General features: G+C 40.0%; 1 protein-coding gene across 3 annotated transcripts in view; it reads right to left on the reverse strand.

Annotated features, from left to right (window-relative positions):
• PCCA (propionyl-CoA carboxylase subunit alpha) overlaps positions 1-25084 on the reverse strand; it is a 417465-nt gene that overhangs the window by 130932 nt on the left and 261449 nt on the right. For all 3 annotated transcript variants that reach the window (XM_045009001.1, XM_045009013.1, XM_045009009.1), the window contains one exon: positions 570-672. In XM_045009001.1, the coding sequence (XP_044864936.1) occupies positions 570-672 (103 nt within the window). The remainder of the gene's footprint in view (positions 1-569; positions 673-25084) is intronic.

Here is a 25084-nt window from a genome sequence, read left to right on the forward strand (position 1 = left end):
AAGACGAAAGAAATTATTTAGCAAGTTTTGTAAAAGCTAAATCACATACATTTGTGCATCTGAAGCAAATGGTTTCCAGACACAAAATGAAGTGTCAGCATATTGTGGCTAATTACTGTATTTGCACCCTCAGTTTTAATGGTAGCTTGCTACTGTCATCCCGATTATGCATTTTTCCTGGTTAGTTTGTTTGATTTTTACCAGTATCTTAAATTGCAATTTAATTTCTTGCTCTCAAATACCTCTTGTGGCACAGCATAAAAGCTCACTTCTAAGTAAGGCATTAAACAACAATTTTGTTAATTAGAAAACAAATGTAAGAAGAAAGTAGAATACAAAAATGTTTCATTGACTTTAGAGTGTAGATAAATCCCTGTATGGGAAATGTACCACTTAATTAGCATATGGAGGATGGTATTCTAATTTACAGCAAGGCCTCCTGCAGAAGATGAAACAAATGTGTAACTGTGCTAGTGCACCGAACAGATGAGAGATCTGTACCACAAATCAAGAATAATATATACACTGACTCAATGCCTCACATTTCTTAGAAAATTAGCAAAACTTACAGAGAATGTTGACCCGTTGTTTGAAACTGTAACAGAGTAAGTTCCATCTCCTAGCTGTACCGACAGCTCCCAGTTGTTCAGATCCAGCTTAGCAAGAGAAATTCTAAAGCAAGGAATGGAAAAAGAATATTTTAACAGCATTTTCAGGTTGTCCCCATTTTTAATCACATGAACTTCTTTCATAGGGTCTCCATAAAGGATTTTAAACATCATTAATCCTATTGACACAGCCAGGGAGCATGTTTGGGAAAACTACCGGATACCATTTTTTTGGTCCATTATGGCACATAAGGAGAAAACTTTTTAGCGGAGAAGCCTTTTGAGATATTTTCTGCTTTGCCTTGACACCCTGTGTCACTGAAGTGTACTGATAAAATTTGAGGAGAATCCCAAAATCCAGCCATCGTTGGTTACGGGGATATTGCAAATGGTGAAAAACAGATGAGGAGAGGGAAGGAAGGAAGAAGAGTGGCACTTGAAAAAATAAAAAGACTACTTGGAACTTCAAGAGCAAAAGTGGTTCACCGTCACCTTCACATCATAATCACAGACAACAAACCTAAGTTAAAGGCCAGTTAGACACAAAAGCATGCAAATTCAGCCAAACGAATAATATCCATACATTATTTGTAACAATATATGTATTTTATACATTATTGATTGATCTCTGTAGATACAATAAACTGAAGATTTTTACATGCCAGGACTTGAGGTCAGAGTTCTATATTCCTCCCATAATAGTCTATGACCTCACAAACTTAAGATAACCCAGGGAAGTGCACCTTTTGTGTTACATCGGGGGGTCCACTACACTGTCCACATTTAACTCTCTCCTTAAAATTCAACCCTGCCGTCATGCTTACAAAATGCTTGATAACTACTGGGCAGCTGAAGCACTGTATCCACGGCATATTACGCTAATTATAGAATCATAGAAATGTAAGGCTGGAAGGGCTGGAAGTCTTTCCAGGCTCCTGAGCTGAGGCAGGACCAAGTAAATCTAGACTATCCCTCACAGGTGTTTGTCTGTTCTTAAAACCCTCCATTGACAGGAATACCACAATCTCCCTTGGAAGCCTACTCCAGAGCTTAACTATACCAATAGATAGAAACATTTTCTAATTTCTAACCTAAATCTTCCTTCCTGCAGATGAAGCCCATTACTTCTTGTCCTACCTTCAGTGGACAAGGAGAACAATAGATCATCATCCTCTGTAACAGCTAGGGTTGCCAGGCGTCCAGCCCGAGCACTGGCTCTGTACTTCCACTGGCCAGGAACTATGGCCAATGGGAGCTGTGGGGGCGGTGATTGTGGGCGAGAGCAGTGTGCAGAGCCTCCTGGCCCCCCATGCCTAGGAGCCAGACCTGCTGGCCGCTTCCAGGACACAGCACTGAGACAGGACAGGTGCACCTACTGCATCCCAACCCCGTCTCAACCCACAGCCCCCGCCTGTATTCCAAATCCCTCGGCCTCACCTCCGAGCCTGGAGCCCCCTCCTGCATCCCAACCCCCTGACTCAACCCTGCCGAGTACCCTGCCGCATTCCATGTGAGTACCCTGCCGCATTCCGAATGCCTCGGCCCCAGTCCCTAGCCTGGAGCCCCCTCCTGCACCCCAAACCCTTCATCCACAGCCCCACCCCTGAGCCCGCACCCCCAGCTGGAGCGCTCGCCCCCTTCTGCACCACAACCCCCTGCCCCAGCCCAGAGCCCCCTCCCACACCCTGAACCCCTCATTCCCAGTCCCACCCCGCAGCCCTCACCCCCAATTAGAGCCTCACCCCCCCACACCCCAACCCCCTGCTCCCGCGCAGTGAAAGTGAGTGAATGTGGGGAACAGCGAGCCAGTGAGGGAGGAGGAATGTAGTGAGTGGGGAGCAGCGCCTTGGGGAAGGGGTGAGGCTAGGGTGTTCGGTTTTGTACACTTAGAAAGTTGGCAACCGTAATAACAGTCCTTAACATATTTAAGATTGTTATCAGGTTCCCACTCAGTCTTCTTTTCACAAGACTACACATGACTTAACCTTTAATTATAAGTGTCCCACTGTTAACTTGAGTTGCCCCATCTGTTGTATTCACCTGTTATTGCTCACCATATCCTTAGGCCCCTGTCACTGCCTCTTGGTGTGGTTTCTTGAGGGGCCTCAGCTTCTTCTGAGCCAGCTTAGTTTTCTCTCAGTCAGGTCAGTTCCTGGACCCTCACCTTCAATTACGCCTGTCGACCCTTCACTTTTTGGGGTTTGCAGTCTCCTTCAGTCTCCTGGCTGTCTTCTTGGAGTCAGTCTGGTGCAGGGCTGTCACCACCTTGCTATTCCAAGTCTTTCTGCCTCCCATTCCTTCTCTGCACTCTCCCCTTTATAGCAGGCCTTGTTTCCTCTATTGGTTGCAGCTGTGTGTGCCTGCCTCCATGACTGGCAGCTGCCTGGGTTTGTGATCAAGCTGCTTGCTTGTAAACAGGAGAGACTCTCCTCCCCCCATCCACATTCAGTAAGGGGGCTGTAGATCACATTACTGCCCCATACATGCAAAGACTCATCCAACTGCTTGTATTTCCAAACTGAGGGCTGGTCTACACTACGGGGGGAAATCGATCTAAGATACGCAACTTCAGCTACGTGAATAACGTAGCTGAAGTCGAAGTATCTTAGATCGAATTACCTACCGCCCTCACGATGCAGGATCGATGTCCACGGCTCCCCATGTCGACTCCGCTACCACCGTTCGGGTTGGTGGAGTTCCGGAGTCGACAGGAGCTCATTCGGGGATCGATATATCGCGTCTAGATGAGATGCGATATATCGATCCCCGAGAAATCGATTGCTACCCGCCGATACGGCGGGTAGTGAAGACGTAGCCTGAGAGAAGCTGAAGTGTGCAAGGTGGTGCTCCGCTTTGCATTTTTAAAAAGAAAAATTAAAAGCATTTTATTTTTGCTCCAAAAGGCACATCCTTGATAAATAATCCATATATCTTTTTTCTTCTAAATTTTTTATTTTTATTCTTGTATAATAATTTTACCTGGATAGCATTGGAATTCATTTTACGCGGGTACCTATTTTTCCTCATCCTCTTCATAAATAAATTCATTATAAACACACATACATATTACATACGCACATGGAACACATGATAGTATGATGTAATAAAGAAGTTGTATCTTCAATCGTTTGAGGTGGCCACATTACTCAAAATCACTAGTCACTTTTGAAAATCTTGACCTTGGACTCAAAAGCATCCCCTCTCAAGTATGACCCACTCCAAAATTCCCAAGTGATCTTACCTAGAGATCCTGTCTATACTCTCAACACTTGTACATAACATAGTAAAAATGATATGGACAAGATCCAGTGACAAGCCTCTTCTATTGGCATACAGAAGCAAATGTCAAAACAGATTTGAGAAAATCTCCATGGAGCATTGTTAGCAATGATATTTCTCCAGGTCTCCATCTTGAAGTTCCTGTATGTCATAAAATCATTTAGCCATTTTAGATCCCACCCAGATATGCTTATCCTGATCTCTGCAGGACAGCAGGTAGAAGAGTATAGACACTGGAATCAGGAAATTTCCTGGACAGTTAGTAGGCAGCTAACAGTGTGATGTTCTCCCAACATTTTCTGGGATAAGGAGAGAGAGGAGGAGGAGTTTAGTGGGTTCTTGGTGGCGCCTGGTTGAATTCTATATGGTGTCCTGATGCAACGACGGATAGGATTTAGCAGTGTGTGCTGTGATCTCCCTAGTTCTTGTGAAAGAGGTGAAGTCTACTCCCAGGATATCATTAGATCAGCCTCATTGCCAGCACAGCATCAGATTATTTGTTACCCGGGGCATAGTGTGCTGGGCTTGGTCCTGCTCGTGTTTAATTTGGCTGGGAGTGACCTCACAAATTTGACTTCGCTGGCAATCAAAGGGAAAAAAAAAAGGCTATCTTGCTCTCCCAGCAGAGATTATTTTTGTTCAGCCTTTCTTGTTCGGCTTTATCGAGTGTATTCCTTCTTAAAAAGCATGGCTACTATCCCAGTTATGCCTGGGTGTCAAACACCCATGAGCAGAGCCATAGGCTCCCTCTTTCTATCACACTGTTGGTCAGCAGGGTGAATGCAGAGCCATGTCTTGTATGAAGTTTGTTGCCAGGTGCAACTCTCTTGTTTCCTGAAACTGCAGGATCCTTTTACAAAGGGACTTTTCCAGCTCTGTTAACTGGGTGCCCACAGGTTTGGAATAGTGGGTTGCAGCTATACTGACTGAGATGGATTTGGAAGTTAGCTTCTGAGAACCCTAAACCTTTTTACCTTTAGATTAATTTCCTTTCAAATGAGTCTTCTAGAGCCAGAGTGTCCTCCAGCAGGATGTAGTTTCTTCATACTCATATGGTTACTAAGTCCAACCTAAGGACAGCTTCCCAGACTTAGAAGGGAAGTCAAAGCTTCTAAATTCCAAAAAACTATTCCTAGCACAAATAAAGGGTGGGGATTTGTGTTTGTTTTTTAAAAAGCTGCTTGGAGGTTTGGAATGCAAGACGTAACCCTGGGAAATGAGATAGCGGCAGAGAATCAAATACGCATTTATCACATACCTCTGTAACTTGGCACACTGATATTGCTAACATGCACTTGTACGTGTACTTGTGTCTCTACCTATTATAAAGGAAGTACATACCAACGCCATTAGATAAGGTTACACACGCATTTTCATTCTCGAGAGTCATTTTCAGAGGTTTATAACTATATAAACTTTTCCATTTTGGGTTGAAATTTGATACATCTGTACCAGACCAAAAGCATTTCTGAAAGTGAACCCCCCCCCCCCACACACACACACTTTTACCATTATAAAATGTGTGGGACAACCTTTTTTTGACCTGGAGCAAAAAGTTTCACATAATCTTTCTTTGATGGAACTTAAACCCCACAATCCTTTGGGACTGGCAAAGGATTGTACGACTAGGACAACAGCAAAAAATAATGGTTGGTTTTGGGTGCTGGTGGAAACAAGTGCAGAGAGGGGGGATGTGCTTATGGTTATTGGGTAGAGGGGGGTGGCCCCCACGGATTAGTGTGTGTTGTTCTCCCTTGAGATTAGTATTATGTGAGCGTGCATAGGAGGAGAGGGGTGAGGAACTGCAGTGGAAAGGGCAGAGCAGGGCAGAAGCAGAGGCAGTACCAACAGGAAGAGGGTATAGGGCAGAGGTGAACATGGTCCACAGCAATGTCTCCCTCAATCACACGGGTATTATGCAGTTAAAGTAATTCTGAGCCTCTGTTCTTGGAATCCCCCTTTCTGAGGGAAATGTTAAGAAAAACAGTAGACGGGCACATACCAGGAGTAAGGGGATAATTTGGCCCTAAATATGAGAGTCACTTCTATGCAAATTTCTCTTGCTAAAATATTAAAGAATATGATGGGGAAATGGTCTGTAATTTGGAGTATTTACATCCTGTTTATCTCTGATATCATCCTGAACTTAATAAATGCTGACCTAGTCTCATAATTTATCTGAACATACATTTTCTCTTCCCTCCTCCACCCATAAAAGGTTTATTTAACTTTATATGAACAGCAGCAATTATACTTCTGGTTTTCTTTGCTGCAATATCTTTTCAGTGAGGGAAACTGCCAACTGTTGAAATTTTAAATCGACACACACTTATTGTGTTCCTGGAAAACACATATTAGTTAAACTTTTATCTATTCTAGTCAAGCAACCAAGGAAAACAGACATTCACAAAAGCAAATCAAGTAATAGCTCTGCCCCAGGCCTGTCCACTTTGATTGTTACCAACCAATCAGAATGGAGGAGCTCAATAAAACTACAATTTTCTGTAGTGTGTGGCAAATAAACTCCTGTCTCTCGATTGCTGTTAATGATGTAATCGGCTACAATAAATGTCACCAGCTCCTAAAGGGTCATGAAATGGAGTATAGATTTCTTACCATTCAAAATGTGAGCTATAATGTTCCAAAAAATAATACAAATGCTCTTTACTTTTTATATTGTTGCTGCATAAAATTTTAGGTAAATACAGAGCCCAAACTATCCTAATGAATTCTCCAATTATCAAGGATTATGAGCATTGCAAAACTAGATTATGTGATACTCACTAAAGCTGTTTTTCAATTGTACAATTACCTATTCAGCAGTTAAATAAAAGTGAAATATTGACTTAAAACAATGTTAATGGTCAAAGAATCATTAGAAATCCTTCATCATAACTTTCACAGCAGGTGGCCTGTAAAATGATCAAGAATAATGTGCTGGATTCTGTAGCCACTGAGGTCAGTTTCTGCATACAAATCTTTGCGGTGGGGGGGGGGGGAGCTGCTTCAGAAAGTGGGCCATTCATCTGAACCAAGTTCAGAGAATTTTCAGCACTGTGAAAAGATATGTTATGCAAGCACATAGATGTATTCAGTGGGGGTAGACTGAACCAGCTACATGGAGACTACAAAGGAGCCCTCCCATGGCTCATGAATAAGTCGAGGAAATGATCAGAAAAAAATAGAGAGATGTTTAGACAGATGGCCCACTTAAAATGCCTGGGACAGGGCGTAAGCAATTTTAATGAAACTTTAGATCTACCATATAAATTGTTGGGTTTTTTTGTTATTTTCAAAAAAATCAAAAACAAAAAACAAAAACAAAAAAACCCAAAACAAACAAAAAAACACCCAAGAAAGGCAAATAGAAATTTAACAGCTCACACAAGAGTCCATCTTATCATGTCCCTCCCCCAAATAAGAAAAACCTTAGACTTCTGAGCATTATTAATTTAATAATTTTATATATAAAGAAAAATCCTTCCGAGAACCTTCAGCTATCAAGATGAATAAAAAAGCAGGGAATGGATAGATTAAAGGAATTCTAAACAGAAGTGTACTGCCAAATAAAACAAAAATCTAAGCTTTACTATCTGAGTACTTTCAACACTTTCCAACATAAAAGTTCTTCACTGCACAGAAAAGATAAAAGCAGCACTTTCACAGGATATTTTTAAGAACTAAAAATTATGTGACAGAGGCCTAAAAACTGAGAATATCATACTCAGCAACTTCATATATTTTATACAGACACACACACACACACACACACACGCGCGCGCGTATCACACATACACAAAAACACATGCTGTCTCTCTACTATATGTATATGCATCTCACCAAGAGTAATAAACTATATCATTAATCTAAATTACAGTTCTGAGTATGTCATAGAAAAAAATAACCTATCCTAGTCATAATGTGCTAGCTTATGAGACAAAGCCTGAATGAACTGCTGAATGGTTCTGGCAAAATGGTATTTCTATTTAATTTGCTTTGTATTAAATTTGGATCAAGAATATACCCATTTACCCATTTACAGACACCAAACACCCTTTTGTCAGCCAGTTGATGCTAGCTGAATATTGAGTACTAAAATGATTAAGTACAGGGGCAGCTCTAGGAATTTTGCCGCCCCAACCATGGCAGGCAGGCTGCCTTCCGCGGCTTGCCTGCGGAGGGTCCGCTGGTCCCGTGGCTTCAGCGGACCTCCCACAGGCACACCTGCAGGAGGTCCGCCGAAGCCGCGGGACCAGCGGACCCTCCGCAGGCAAGCCGCTGAGGGCAGCCTGCCTGACGCCCTTGCGGCGCCGGCAGAGCGCCCCCCGCGGCTTGCCGCCCCAAGCACGCACTTGGCGTGCTGGGGTCTGGAGCTGCCCCGATTAAGTAACATTGAAGGTTAAATACAAAATATTAACATACTGTGGGGAAAATTCTATTGTCATTACACAAGTGTAAATCCAGAATGCCACCAGTGACTTCAGTGGAGTTTCCCTGGATTTACACCAACATAAGGACCTTGTTCAATTCCCATTGAAATAAATGGAAAGCCTCCCATTGACTTTGGATCAGGTCCTAAATCAACAAGGGAAGTGATTCTAAACTATTAGTCAAAAGCCAGTATAGTCTTAAAATTACAAATAAAAGGAATTTAAATCAAGATATCTGAAACTCATTACCTCTTATTACTTGTCAGGGCCCTAACGCTGGATAAGAGATGCTGCTTCTTGTTTTATGTTTGTGGTGTCCTTGTAGGTGACATACAGAACCGTGAGATCATGTTTTGCCAAGTACAAAGAAGAGGAATTTATTTTAAAAATAATTTAAAGTACATGAGAGCACATTCCTGCAAACATTACTTACATGAGTAGATCTATCCAAGTCAATGGGACTACTTATGGGAATAGGGACTATTCACGTAAACTACTTATATCAAGCAATGGTACTGACTTATGTTAAGAAATGTATTGCCGTTAAGAGAGCAGTCAAAAAGAAGAGAATTAACTACACTAGACATCAAAATTATTGTATTTTACATGTTTTCTACCAAATGTATTATCATACATTTAAATATTTTATTTTGAAAACACTGCATTGCATTGCACAGATCATTGCATTTTACACCTTTTTCTGTAAAAAAAATTTAAATAATTTAATACAAAATGGTAAAAGTAACTGTAATACTGCTCATGAAAGTGAAGGACTAACACTGACTTAAGCCACAGGCTTTCCTGCATAGATCTTCAGTGCATTACAGTCCTATTTGTACCACCTAGACTATACCAATTAGAGCCCTGCATGGATACAAAATTTGTATCCGATCCACAAAAATGGTCCATGATAGAAAGTGAATTTCCAAAGACTTGCAGGGCTCTAATCCTAAAGCCTGAGCTTGCTTGAGCAGACAATGCCAACCCTGCCTAATTTGGCAGTAGTTTTGTCATGCAGATATTTGGGTCTTATTTTAAGATACCAAACTCATTTTTGCTTGCATTATATTTTTCATTCTTGTGCTTCAGAATTACTACATGTTTTCTGTCTATATTGAAAATAGGGCTGGTGTTGGCTATTGTTTAAACTCAGTTTTTAGATTTAGTAAAATATTAAGACCTTTTGATATTAAAATATGCATTCAACCTTACATTTATGGAGGACAACTTTGAACACCGGATAAGTTTTCGAACAATTAGAATCATTCAGTGTGTGTTTTGGTCTATTAATTTAATAGTGAAATTTGCCAACATTTTAGCATGTTGTTCTCTGAGTCACCACTAATCACTTTAAAACTAAAATCAAACCACAGACATTATTGCAGTGATTCTCAAACTGGGGCCGCCGCTTATGTAGAGAAAGCCCCTGGTAGAACAGGCTGTTTTGTTTACCAGCCCCATCCGCAGGTCCGGCCAATTGCAGCTCCGACTGGCCATGGTTCGCTGCTCCAGGCCAATGGGAGCTGCTCGAAGCAGCAGCCAGTATGTCCCTCAGCCAGTGCTGCTTCCTGCAGCCCCCATTGGCCTGCAGCGGTGACCCGCGGCCAGTGGGAGCTGCGATCGGCTAAACCTGCAGACAGGGCAGGTAAACAAACCGGCCCAGCCTGCCAGGGACTTTCCCTACACAAGCGGCGGTCCCAGTTTGAGAAACACTGCATTATTGCAACATGTCATTCCTTTTGACAGTATGGCTGTGCTGGTCAGTATGGCTGTGCTGTTAAGTCTCTCGCTTCTTGGCCAAAGGTTCATGAGGTTGTGACTTTGGCTCATACGCAGTCAGGGTAGCGCACAGTGATATACAGAGAGATTAAATACTGTTATATCTGGAAACAAAGTGAGGTGTGTTTTTTTCTTTTTGATAGCAGTAGTTTAGGGAAAGTTACAATAATGTTCAATCACCTTTCTTCAAAACTACAGTTTCAGTGTCACAGTTAGAAATCAGTCACCCATTAAAATTAATGGTAGGCCAAAGTTTTCAAAAACGGGTATCTAAGTTAAGTTCAGAAATCCTTATTTAGTTACCCAAATAAATAGCCAATTTTCAAAAATCCTTAACACTCAAGCTCCAAACTGTTGAAAGCACAGGGAATGCTTCACTGCTCAGCACTTTCGAGCATCAGGATACCTATCTAAGAGCTTAAATATGGATTTGAGACCCAAACTTAAGGCTGCCTTTTTGAAGATCTTGGCCAAAATGGCCAATGCTGCAAGTGTTCTGTTCTTTATAGTGTTGTTGTAGCTGTGTTGGTCCCCGGATATTAGAGAGACACATGGTCTAATCTAATATCTTTTATTGGGCCAACTTCAGAAAAAAGAGCTCTGTGTAAGCTTGAAAGCTTGTGTCTTTCACCAACAGAAGCTGATTCAATAAAAGATATTACTAAACCCACCTTGTCTCTCTAATGTTCTGTTATGTTTAATAATATCTTCCACTTACATCGGCCCTGATTTATAAACCCCCGTGCAACCTGACTCAAATAAATATGTATGGTGTGTACTCAAGGCAGAATATGCAGGTCAACTAGGTAATAATCTGCCATTCTATACTCCAAGTATATGAAATAGAAATAAACCATAAATGTGTTTGATCTTTACTGTTCACTTTGTTTTGGATATGGGCTAAATGTTCAAAAAGATGCTTCTCTGCTGCACACAAAAACTGACTGTGAAATGAAAGGCCGAAAATCACTGAAGTAAGTGCCAATCATAGAAAATTTTGATGCCAGGGTCCAATTAGATGCACTTTTGTCACTATTACACGTAAAAACATTGTTTTTTCTAGCACACTTCACTTCCAGAGATGACAAAATAGAGAAAAATAAACTTGCCATACTTTGGTAAGTAATTCAAAAGTACAAATATTCAATGGAAGTTGCACAAATATGATGTACATTATATTTTGTTGACTTGCAAACAATGTATTTGAAATCCTAAAGGTAAACAATTCTGCAAGACGGCTGAAACACAGAAAACAAATCATTTCCAGAGGCAAGTATCGCAGGATTAGGAACAAAGCCAGATATATGGCCAAACTGACTTCAACAGAGCTACACGACTGATAATTTTGCTCCAGCATCTATAGTATTCTAATTGATGCCTCCTGGAAACTCAGAGGAAAAACTACCAGTAGCAGCTGAACAGGGAGAAGCGAAGGGCAAGAGTACAACAACTATAATTTCAAAATGAAAACCTATATTAGCTGTCTGGCAGATGTGCAGGCACGGGGATAGAGATACATCAGGAAGATTTTGACACTTGGGGGATAGGGTGCTCTCTCCCCTTCCCACTGAACCCACCCTGGCTCAGGGATGCCCCATATCACAGCAAGCAGGGTCTCTCTATGATCTGTGTCTTCTTGCCCACATTTGATGTAGATTCCCTCAGAATGTAAGGCAAGCCCACCTATTGAAGGTGGCAATTCCCTGAGCCCTTCTTTGTGAGGGAGGGAGTGCAGCTGGTTCTAATCCTCAGGGATTTTGTTCCTACCTCGATGGACTGTGGAAGCAGCACCCCCACTTAGTAGTCCCCAGAAGACACAAGCTGGGAAGAGGGGGAAGTGAGCCAGCTGGCAAACCCTGGAAAACCAGGGAAAGGGAGAAAGGCCATCAGCCCCCTGGTCCCCTCTTGGGAAAGATACCTATAAATTAGAAGGGGACTGGGGAAGCCAGAGGGAAGTAAAGTTGTGGAGCACTGAGGATTGCAGCTGGGTCCTGAGTTCTCACAGGTGCAGGGAAAGAGCAGATGAGGAGCTCAGAGCAGGGGTAGGTCAGAGAAATCTCAAGTTGGAGATCAAAACGGGGTAACTTACAGATAAAGTCAGAGAATGAGGGAGTTGAAGCTAAAGGGGACATGGGAAGCTGGTGGATTATGAGAGACCGGGGAGCTGGAGAACTTTGAAATCGGGAAGAAGGTTTTGGTGCAGCCTGCATTTGGGACCAGGAAGGCTGTTGTAACAGCAGACAAGGAAAGCCAGGAATTCAGGAGTGGGCAAGTTGCTGCTGGTCGAGAAAATGGAAGTGGGTGGACCTGGGAGGAGTAGGTGCCTTGAAGTAGTCGTGGGGTACATTGGGGATTTAGAGGTCGAGCAGCTGTGGCCCAGAGGAGGTGGAGGTGGCCTGCAGAGGTGCAAAGCAGTTTTGGGGTTGGGGAAAGCAAAGAGCTGTAACTGTGTAAAGGGGAATCCAGTAAGGAAGAGACACTGATTTGTAGGGTGTTGCTGGTCTGAAGCACCAATGGGGGCCTGGATCAGGCCAGAGGAGGAGCTGCTTTGTAGTAGGTAAACAATCACATTTTCTGCATTGTAGAAAAGTGGGCAGCATGGGCTGCGGGAAATTCCTACTGCTGGGTCAGTGTTTCAGAGTAGCACCTCTTGTTGCTTAGCCCAGCCTCACAGCAGAAGTAGGAACTCCAGACACCATATACGTTGGGACTGCAGTCAAACCCTCAACTAACAACCTAACTGGGAGCCCAGGTCTGACAACAGATTTCTGAAGATATGGGCACCCTAGGCAAGAGGTACCTCCTACTCAATTTATGGATGTCACTGTAGTCAGAGAGATCTACAAAGTGCAATATATAATGTTCCCCTTCTAAACTAAAAATGCCACTGATTTCAATGAGACCATGATTCCACTACTGGTTTTTGAATGGTTTTTTCCTAGGGCTGTCAAGCAATTAAAAAAATTAATTGTGATTAATCGCACTGTTAATAATAGACTATTATTTAAATAAATATTTTTGGATGTTTTCTACATTTTCAAATATATTGATTTCAATCACAACACAGCATACGAAGTGTACAGTGCTCACTTTATATTTATTTTTTATTTCAAGTAGTTGCACTGTAAAAAAACAAAAGAAATAGTATTTTCCATTTCACTTAATACAACTACGGTAGTGCAATCTCTTTATCATGAAAGTTAAATTTACATATGTAGAATTACGTACAAATAAAACTGCATTCAAAAATAAAACAATGTAAAATTTCAGAGCCTACAAGTTCACTCAGTCCTACTTCTTGTTCAGCCAATTGCTCAGATAAATAAGTTAGTTTCATTTGCAGGAGATAATGCTGCATGCTGCCCGCTTCTTGTGAAAATGTCACCTGAAAGTGAGAACAGGAGTTCTCATGGCACTGTTGTAGCTGGCGTCGCAAGATATTTATGTGCCAGATGTGCTAAAGATTCATATATCCCTTCATGGTTCAACCACCATTCCAGGGGACTTCCATGCTGACAATGGGTTCTGCTCGATAACAATCCAAAGCAGTGCGGATCAATGCATGTTCATTTTTATTATCTGAGTCAGTTGCCACAAGCAGAAGGTTGATTTTCTTTTTTGGTAGTTGGGGTTCTGTAGTTTCATTGGAGTTTGGTCTTTTAAGACTTCTAAAGCATGCTCCACACCTTGTCCCTCTCAGATTTTGGAAGGCACTTCAGATTCTTAAACCTTAGATTGAGTGCTGTAGCTATCTTTAGAAATCTCACATTGGTACCTTCTTTACTTTTACTGCAAAATTTCACAAAATGCATTCTTAAATAAACAGCACGTGCTGGGTCATCATCCGAGATTGCTATAACATGAAATATATGGCAGAATGTGGGTAAAACAGAGTAGGAGACATACAATTCTTCCCCAAGGAGTTCAATCACAAACGTATTTAACAGATTGTTTTTTTAATGAGTGTCATCAGCATGGAAGCACGTCCTCTAGAATGGTGGCCAAAGCATGAAGAAGCATACGAATGTTTAGAATATATGGCACGTAAATACTTTGCAATGCCGACTACAAAAGTGCCATGCAAATGCCTGTTCTCACTTTCTGGTAACATTGTAAATAAGAAGAGGGCAGCATTACCTCCCGCAAATGTAAACAAACTTGTTTGGCTTGGTGATTGGCTGAACAAGAAGTAGGACTGAGTGGACCTGTAGGCTCTGAAGTTTTACATTGTTTTGTTTTTGAGTGCAGTTATGTAACAAAGAAAAATCTACATTTGTAAGTTGCACTTTCACGACAAAGCGATTGCACTACCGTACTTCTTTGAGGTGAATTGAAAAATACTAATTTCTTTTATCATTTTTACATTGCAAATATTTGTAATAAAAATATACACTTTGATTTCAATTACAACATGGAATATATATGAAAATGTAGAAAAACATCCTAAATATTTATTTGTTTTGTTTTTTAAATCTGGTATATAATAGATCAAGGAACACTACCATAATAGCTAGCAGATTATTAATCATTATTATTATAGCATCTAGGAGCGCTCCTCATGGACCAGGACCCCATTGTGCTAGGCACTGCACAAACATAGAACAAAAGACCTGGGAGCCACTATGACTCTCTCTGAATACCATGGGAAAACACGCTTGGATTTCAACAGAACCAGGACCTTGCCCTAATTCCTGCTCAGATTAGATTCTTTGAAAGGGCTAAATATTTGTTAAGAGAAAATTACAGTTTAACACTAAATAAACTAGATCACTACATCTAATTACAAAGAGAAGTAAATCACTGAACAGTTAAATGCTTGAAATATAATCCAGTATCGTTAATAATCAAACAGGGAGCTATCATTCTGGCAGCCTCAAAACAGATTAGGAAAGAAAATTCAGCTTTTTCAGATCTTATGAAGAGCCATTAGAGATCAGAGTAAATTTGTTTTAAGGTACATTCTATTTAAATACTAATTCACTCAACCATCTGAGTTATTACAACTGATAATTACAGTTTTCCTTTAAAAGTAAACACAATGACAGAGCAAAGTACACACATTACCTGCAGCAAAGAGAGTTTAATGAAACAAATATAGATGTACATTTATTGAGGTGGTTTACTCACTAAAGGCCCAGATTAGTGATGCACTCTTGCAAACCCTCTTCCTATATCAGAAATAGACACGTCCACATTATGAGGTCCAAACAAATGGGCCCTAACTGTGACCCGATTTACACCAGTTTTACATTGGTATCACTATTGACTTAGTGGAGTTCCTCCTAATTTACAATGGCATGAGACTAGAATTGGGCCAAGAAAGAGGGAGCCCATCCCCTTCTCAGAAAAAGAAAGTGCAGGAAGACTGACATGCTTTTTGAAGAACATTATCCTGATTCTGATTGTGTCCGTGTGAGAATTAGCTTATGCTGCTGAAAAAGGAGCAAAGAAGAGAACACAGCCCTTCATAAATCAGAGAAAGTAATAACAAAGATCCCTTTCTGGGATTATCCTTCTCTAATGTATGTACCTGAAAGTGCCTTATCAAGCAAGAGGAAGGGATTAAGAGCTCTTTCCATCTGAAAAATGCTTCTTTAATTTTCAATTAAACACACACAAAATTACGCAGAGGTGATCTGACACTAAAAGAAAAAAAATTAAGTCCCAGTTCAGTCTTCTACACTCTTAATCGTATTCTTAAACAAGACTGAATTGAACATAACTGTATTGAAGTTCAGCATGTATATTGGCATATCAAATTTCAAGCCAATAGCTCTTTTTGTTAAAGTACATGAGATAAAAAGGTAATATACTCTCCGTAAGAGCTCCCCGGAGGTTAAAAGAATCAATAAATTAACTGTTCCCATATGTTTGGCTCCTTTTGGCAAAATTCAGTAACAATCCCTGCCAAACCACTTTTTTGGCTGGTAATACCATTTGGTAGTTATAGTATAACTTGGAATAAAAGAAAGTGGAAAGAGCTTGGAAATTAATAGAAGAAATGGCACTTAAATCCTGGTATGGTTAGCTGAATGCCATTAAAAGAAAAAAAAAATCCTTACAAAGCCAACTAGATGGGTCTGCTCTATCATAAGCAATGAACTCACCAAGACAGAAAAGCTTTCTCATATCAAAACCTCAAACACTTAGGATTGGACATCAAAGCAAATGCATTTTTATAATATCATGCATATATGTGATTTTAAAAGGCAAGAGTGTGTACATTAATATTACTACTTCAAAATGTCAAAATTGCATAACAATGTAAGTGTTATTTTTTAAAGCCTGGATATATTGTTAAACTATATTTTGTGCTTCGGAACACTAGCGTGAATTAAGTTTAAATCAATGGATCTACTCTGGATTTACACCCATGTAACAGATAAAAAAAATCTGACCAAAGGAAAAAAAGCTTTAAGCAGTAATTTAAAAACATTGAATTATCAAAGCATGTTATATACCTCTGCTCATTTTAAGAATATTTACTATAATCTAATTTAAAAAAAAAATACCAGACAATGGGAAAAAAAACTTGTTGGCCCTACTCATCTGAGCAAGACAAGCTGGATTTGGTTCACGGGGTCATATTTAAAAGCAACCAATATGAGATCACAATGTGCATTTTGATTTATTTTACTTTTTAATTATTTAGTTAGATATTTTATATTCACTCCTTTTATTCTAATATTCCAATATCTACCAAAACTACAGATTAGTTAGTGTCATGATATTTGGAGCGAAGGGAAAATATCAAGTTTTTCATGTTGTGTTTCTCTAGTCAACTGCATTATATGCAAATTTCACAGGATGACTGGTGTAGCGAATCTTTTTCATGTCTTAGTTATGTTATTGCAGTGTTAATAATTCATATGCAATAATGCAATTAGGGGCACATACAGGTAAATGTAATTCTAATTTGTGCAGGTCCAGCGATAATAGGCATATGGAATGTTTTTCCAATGGAAAACTTTTGTTCTTATTCTCAGATGCTTATCCTATTCAGCCATTTGGGATTTTACTAAATAATCTTCTCATTAACTGGATTCATCTTCTGACATTTTATTTTAAATAAGGCAATTTTTATGAAGACTTGACACTGAAATCAGAGACTTCATTACCCTACAGAACATATTTGCAGTTCAAAGTATTTAAGGGGGTTAAACAAAATGCAAACATTTAATGCAACATTAAGCATGTGAAATAAAAACTTGATTGCCTAAAGAAAGCATGCTATGCTGTTACCCTGGTGACAGGTTAAAAAAGGATTGTGAGCTGAATGGCTGTATGATATGAAATTAAAATGTTTCACATTGAACAATCCAAAATGAATTGGGAAAGGTTAGAGCAGGAGAGAGAGAAATCAATTCTCCAATGGCAATGGTGAATGGAAGAGAAGTATGAATAGGATTTGCCAGTGGGGTGCAACAGCTGCCAAATATCCTGCAGCCAAAGAATTACAATAATACTGATGAAGTGTGCAAGAGCTTTTGGAATCATTGCAGGGAACAGAGAAATACTCCTACAATAACAAGGCTATTCTATATCCCATCCCACTCCTGCAGCAGAATAAAAGAAAAAAGAGATGTTTAAAATTGCAATATTCCATAATAAATCTAGAAATACATTATCTATCCCTTATTCAATATTTTCTACCTAACTATAGTTTTTGTGAGCCATAAATTAAGTGTGTTACAAAATGGAAAATTAGCATACATATATGTAAAAGTATATATGCAGAACTTAAAGGACAATACTAAATGAGACATTTTGTCTTCCCACTTTTGCAGCATTTATTTTGTTGCTAATATTTAAACTGCAATAGCATCCAAAATATGCTAGGCACTACACAAACATACAGGAGGAAACAGTCCATGCCCCGAAGAGTTTACAATCTAAGGGGCTGATTATGCTAACACTTATGCTCTTGCTTATCTTTATTCATGTGAGTAGTCCCAGTGAAGGGGCTTCAATGTTAATTCTATGTCTTTTAATATATATATATATATATACATATATATATATATATATTTTACACAAGCATGTGCATGCACAAACACACTTAATATTATAAAAAACCCATACTTTTAAATGGTATTGAATTGGGTCAGAGGAAGGGATTGTTGTGCTCAGGGAGGAGAGTAGATAAAGGGAGAAGGAAACCAAGGGGAACGGAGCAGGAAGAGGAAAGTGAGAAGCACAGTAATGGAGAGGGGTAAAGGTTGAGCAGCTGAAGAGCTGCAGTAGTAGGAAAGGGTAGGATGAAGGTGGACCAGCAAACCAATGGTAATACAATACAAAACTATATTCATTCAGAGTTAAGTAACTGGTAATTTCAGAAATCTGTGAAGGCTCCTACAGCTGCTGCTATTATTCCCCCATGTGCTGTGGAGGACAACAAGAAATGACCCCAATGCCTCAGGAGGGTCCCCTGGTCTGATGGGAGGCAGGAAGGCTTTAGTTTTATCCTCTGCATCCTCAGCTGCAGTGGTGTCTGCTGCTTTAGGCCTATACTGGGAGAAGATACTCAATCAGGTTCAGGCCTTTATATTATTTATTGTAGGTAATTCCAAAGATTGCATGAGTGAGTGCCCACAGTGCTATTCCCCTGCCCTACAAATTTCATAACTAACCATCACCACAATAGGCTCCCAAACGTAAGAGACCAACTGGCTCTGGGAACTTATCTTCACAGAGGTAATGCTCTCCTTTCAAATAGTATGTACTCTGCATCCCCCTACTGTTGACTTAGTCCCAATAAATTATTGTTACGTCTCTCAAGATATTTACTTTCCATGAAGACTATGTCATGATATCTACTTTAAGATGTTCCCTTGCAACATTTATATTTTATTTAGCTTTAGTTAGGCTTTAGTAGCTAAAAATCTATTTAATATATCTGTATCTAAGTGTGTGTATATTTTCTTTTTATCATAAGTAAGTTGAACAACAAATGCCAGATTTTAAAGATAGCTAGATAATTATATAGATGAGCTGGTTTAACTTTCTTTAGGGAAGTGCAACAAAAATGGAAAAGGTTTAGGGGAAAATAATTTATTAGGACAGGTCAAAAGTACTCAACAAGTAAAAAGTCAAAGGGAAAATATCCAAGTACATGCAAGGATATTACAAAGCGAAGGGGGGGGGGAGATTCTCAGTAACTTAGTAGTCCATGGGGAAAGAAAAAGAAATAATGGAATAATCATCTGAAGCTTTAATGATTCCATAAATACATCAAGGGGTTTTGGTGGCATCATAATAAATCATTAAAGCAACGCTTGAGTTGCTGATAAGGAGATCAGGACCCAGACTGAGCCAGTGTTATTTTCAGGAGCTAAGAATGACTACATATCTCAGAAGTGGTGGAATGAAGTAAAGCCACAAGTGGGTTGTACTTACTCATCCTTACCAAATGAAAATAAAGTGTTTTATCTTTATTTCACACCAGAGGGGTATCTGTAGAGTAATCTGAACTATAAATGTTTAGCTGTATTTACAATAACTGCTCATGTTATTACTGCACCTCTATAAAAAAATAGCATATCGTTGATACTATTTACTGATGACTGAGACTGTGCCGCAAATGAGAACACAACCTCCTTGCAAGAGGCCTGTATAGATGACTCTACTAAATTTAAGTTTATTTTTAGATCACTACATTTTTTATTTTTGAATGTCATGAGCCAGATGCTGGCTCCTGCTTTGGACCCTTTGTTCTTCTCCACTGGGGCAAAGGGGCCAGAAAGCTTCTTCAAGTGGACAGCCGAGCTGAGTATTCACCCTCCCAGACCCATCAACATTCATGACTGAAAGGTGCTGCACTCCTGAACGTTAAATGGCTGCTCCAAACTACACAGAGGATAGGGAAAACCAGACACAAGGCTAGGGAGCTACAAGCAACTCATTTGTGGCTCACCATTCCCACAACTTACTGGATGTAGGTGAGGTTTTACTCCAAAATGTTTAGTTTGTTGTTGGATACAAATCTACAATAACTCACAAAAAAGATTTATACAAATGCTTCTGTTTTCTTAGTTCATCCATTTCATTTTGAATACAGCATCATGGCCTTGGTAAGGTCATATGAGTCAGTTGTTTCAGGAATTTAATGAGAATCAATTGATTGACAGTCTTTTTGACCAACAGTACTGTATAATCAGCTGTTACTGATAGAAACAATATGCTTTTATTTTAATATTTGAACACATTATCTTAACAACAGATGCATTTCTTTGGAGACAAATATTTTTAATACAGGTATAACTATATATTACAGTTATACAAATCTACATAGAGTTATATAAAATGATTATTTTACACAAAAATTTGCAATTATGCAGTGTCTTCCATCAGAGGATCTCAAAACACTTTACAAACCTTAATGAATATATCATCACAATACTCCTGGATTATAAGAAAATATTAATCTCATTGACTGGTGATGAGGCAAAATGCAGTTAAGTAATTTGCCCAAGGTCACACAAGAAAACCTAGACATATGATCTAGATATCCTGGTTCTAGTCTTCTGCCTCAGCCACAAGACCAAAGAAAACCTAGTTTTTTTTCCAAGCAGAATAGTAATATTTTTAATGCATTACCATTCTTTTTACATGCAGTATCAGGTAATATGGACATGTAGTCTCACTGGTTTTTTTCCAAGTCATAAATGATGAAAGGGTAAAACTCATATAAAAATTAGGAAAATATGCTTAGCAGCCAACATAAGCAACACATAGGAAGTGCTGTTGGCAATTGGGTTTAGAAGTATAAACATTACATTAGTAGACCCATGAGATAGCATGATGTAGCCACACCTGGAGACTCTCTCCTATTCCCTTCCCAAGCCACTAATGAAAACAAGACTGAAGCCAAAACGTGAAGATTCAACTATACAACATGAGTTAGGCCTCAGAGGCTCAACTACATCAAACAGGCATAAAATAAGCTGGATTCACTTTAGCCAAATATGTTTCCACTTGAAACAAGATCAAATTCTGTCAAGAAGGCCTCAAAATTTTACTAGATGCTGTAAATCTGTTCAGCAGCTGTGGGTGGCACCAGTTTCACAATAAACTGGCCTACTGAATAAACAGGGACAGTTCTATGTAAAATAAGCGAAAGCTGAACAATGAAACAATCATCAATCATTCACAGCTGCTTCCTGTAGGAAATATGTGCTCCTATTATCTGAATATCACAGTTAAATAATCACACTAGTAACTGACCCTCCTGGTACAAAGCATTTCATTAGCTAATTAGCTTGGAAAAAATCTGTTCCAGTTTCCCAAGAAAACCGTTGAAAGAATAACCAGTTTGGTTTAAAAACAAGGACAATTTAGGAAGTGTTATACCATATAAAGAAAACTATCTGCACTTCTATCACTTTTTACATATATCCAGCAGTCATTCTAATTAATTGTTGGTAAATTTATCCAAAAGGACTGGTGGTGGGGATGTGCTTAGACACTCATGCAAACAGTAGAAACCTCACCTGCGTACGCTCCAAACATGTTACAATCCCATTCATGGGAGCTGGTCATTTTGATACAGCTAAGACATTTACTATAGTGTATAGTTTGTCAACCTGTATTATTCGTACGTCACACAGATTGTTCTAACAAAGAACCCCAACTATTTGAGAATCGCTGCAACAAGCTGTGTGTTTTATCCTAATGAAAATATAACTCAACTTGCCAGCACAGTGGAATTTAGCCAGCTCCCTGTAATTAGTGTTTCACACAATCATGCAAGGGATTTGGGTTCAACTGCAGAATCTAGTTTTTCCACTCATCAAGCTGGCCGGGGCTGAGAACAAATACTTTTGGCTGTGTAGCGGAATCACCTCATGATTCCCCTCGAGCAGCAGTGATGTCTTCTGAAAGGAGTTCCATCCAGCCATCACTTGCTAGAATGCAGATAACTGTATTGTAACCACCATGAGGTTGGATTGGATAAACTATAGAAAAACATGGGGAATCCTTGGAGTTGAGTCAGTTGTGTAAACGACATATACAGCTCTCGGGGGGTGGGAGCATGGAAGGGGAGGAGTATGCAGTATGCAACTCAGGTCCAGCAGAAAATGACTTCTGATTAGCCGCTGTACCTGGTTTACAGGATACAATACATGTAAAAAATACCACTTTTAAATTTTATTCCTCACACATCCATTCCTCAAAACTTTCTTTCAGTATGTACAAAAATAAACAGTCAACAGAACTGGAATTCCAAAGAGGATCACAGTGATCTGGAATAGTTTTCCAAAATTTTATGAGAAAGTGATATGTTAATTTTAAAATGTGCAGTTTAGCTGTTCTGTTTCCATCACCCAGCCTGGATCTAAAAACAAATACAGACTTCAGACATGCATTTCACCCATAATGAACTACATGCCTTGTTGAAGACCACCAAACAGATAACATTTTTTGGTCTGCTGACAATAACGAAGGTCCTTATTCTGCTCTTCTTCGTTATTTACACACATCTAACAGTTTGCAACAGTTCTCCTAAACAGAGCAAGATGTGCTTTGTTTGCCCAAAATGCTACTCCCTTATTATTCCCCTGGGACACAAAGTACCTCCTGAGGAGATAGAACTGACTGGACAAGACGAGGGCAGATTATGGTACACCACTTAAAAGGGATGCAGTAGTTTGTGTGCTACAGTGTCCCTTAACTCTCCCCCAGGATGGCATAACACTCCACATCTCCTAAAGAAGGGCTGTGCCTAAATAGCACAAGGTAGCCCTCCCCAGTTACATTTGCTGAGAGGGGCATACCAGACACTGAGGTTATTTTTTAGTTGTTTTTTTTTAAGCAGTATGACCAAGTCTTGCATATTTCCTTTCCATTATTTTTTAATCAGAATAACAAACGAGTTAAAATGATACAGGTATATTTTACAATAGACTTGAACGAAAAGTAATAAAGCTGTTAGAATGAAATTCTAATGCATAATACAGTGGGTACTGGGAAGAAAGAGTGGGGCTAAAAGTACATAAAAAAGTCAAGCTAAGGGCTTAAACCTTTAGTTTGCTAAGGGTGAAACCAGAGATTTGCTTAATCTGTAAAAAAAAAAAAAATGCACAAGCACTATGAAGAATATACAATATATATTTATCTGTCAGAGTTACGGACACCTTGGGAATGGAGGTTGTCCATAACTCTGAAATGTTTTTAACTCTGAACAAAGCACAGTTTGGGGTCCAGATCCAGCAGCTGACACTCCAGACCAGGCTTCAGCAGCAGCTGAGCTCCCTACTCAGCCTCATCATGAATTTGCAAGCTTGTACCGCTCCTGGCAGGGGTGTGTGTAAAAACGGTGCATCCCCTCCTGGCCCCGGGGAGGGCGGGTGAAAGCGGTGCAGACCCCAGCACTGCGCCTGCTCTGCTGGCTGGCTCTGGCTGCCTTGGGCTGGCAGTCCTGGCATCTTGCTGTAAATGGTCGCTCCGCACATGAAGGTTGAGGGGGACAGGCAGCCCCGATGTTCCTACCTTTAAGATGCAATACAGGCACAGCATAGTATTTGCTTTTTTTCCTCTCTCTGCTTCTGCTTGATTGATTACTTCCGGTTTCACTTCGTGTCTGGTTGACCAGTCAGTTCATAACCCTGGCGTTTATATCTTTGAGGTTCTACTTTATTGTTACAAAGTTAATAAGCCTCAAAACGTATGTGGACATTGACTGTGAAGCTGTTCACCAATAAGTAAATACTGGCCTCCGAACCACTATTTTGTGAAAACTGAAGGGGGAAGCTACAAGAAATTCATTCGGACTCTGTTCACTGGGCATAGTCAGACAGGATCAACTGTCGGACACTAAGCTGAAAGTCCAGAAAATCCACAATACCACCTCACCGACAGCAAAGAAGCTAATCCTTACCTCATAATGACAATACATCTCCACCTTTCAAGCTGTGGTTATAAACTCTGCCTTCTTAAACTAATACATCAAGTCAGTGGTACATGGGGTCCACACGCAATAACATTCAACATTAGCTGACAAGGCTCAAGTAGGTCTCTAGGACTTGTTTCCTCATGCTGAGGAGATATGAAAGAGGGAGTTTGGTGCAGCAAAACTCTAAGGAGCTCTGGGTGTGCTCTTGTTGGCTTGCCACTACACAAGACCATTGAGAGAATACCAGGCTACCTTGCTCCCGTAACATTTGGTTTACTTATTTGACTTTCGGGTAGAAATTGTTTGAACTTGTTTTTTCTTTTAAACCGTGGTTTAAAACTAACATTCACAGAACATATTTTCTTTAGGAATAAAATGTTAAAGATTTTGTAACCCTTGAACTTTTCTTTTTCCCTTGCCTGCATAGGAAAAAGAAAATTGAGAAATTTCTCACCTGACAATTTTCTATGAACAGCTTCTCCCCTCATAGACTCATAGACTTTAAGGTCAGAAGGGACCATTATGATCATCTAGTCTGACCTCCTGCACAACGCAGGCTATATAATCTCACCCATCCACTTCTATAACAAACCCCTAACCTATGTCTGAGTTACTGAAGTCCTCAAATTGTGGTTTGAAGACCTCAAGCTACAGACAATCTTCCAGCAAGTGACCTGTGCCCCACACTGCAGAGGAAGGCGAAAAACTTCCAGGGCCTCTGCCAATCTGCCCTGCAGGAAAATTCCTTCCTGACCCCAAACATGGCGATCAGTTAAACCCTGAGCATGTGGGCAAGACTCACCAGCCAGCACCCAGGAAAGAATTCTCTGTAGTGACTCTGTAGTGAATTCTCTGTAGTGACTCAGATCTCATCCCATCTAACAACTCAGATCCTCATTCATTACTCATGAGCTACCTAATGCCCCCCACCTGTAGAATTTGGAGGCAAGCCCAATGCTGTTGCTGGAGGCTCCAGGACTAAGCTCCGCCCTTCAGCACAGGCCAGCAGAAAAGATTTCTATAGCTGCATAAACACTCCAGCAACCTATTACTAGCATTAAGACAACTTGAAATAAAGTATTAAATTAAACTTAACA

The sequence above is a fragment of the Mauremys mutica genome, chromosome 1, assembly GCF_020497125.1.
Source record: "Mauremys mutica isolate MM-2020 ecotype Southern chromosome 1, ASM2049712v1, whole genome shotgun sequence".
NCBI lineage: Eukaryota > Metazoa > Chordata > Testudines > Geoemydidae > Mauremys > Mauremys mutica.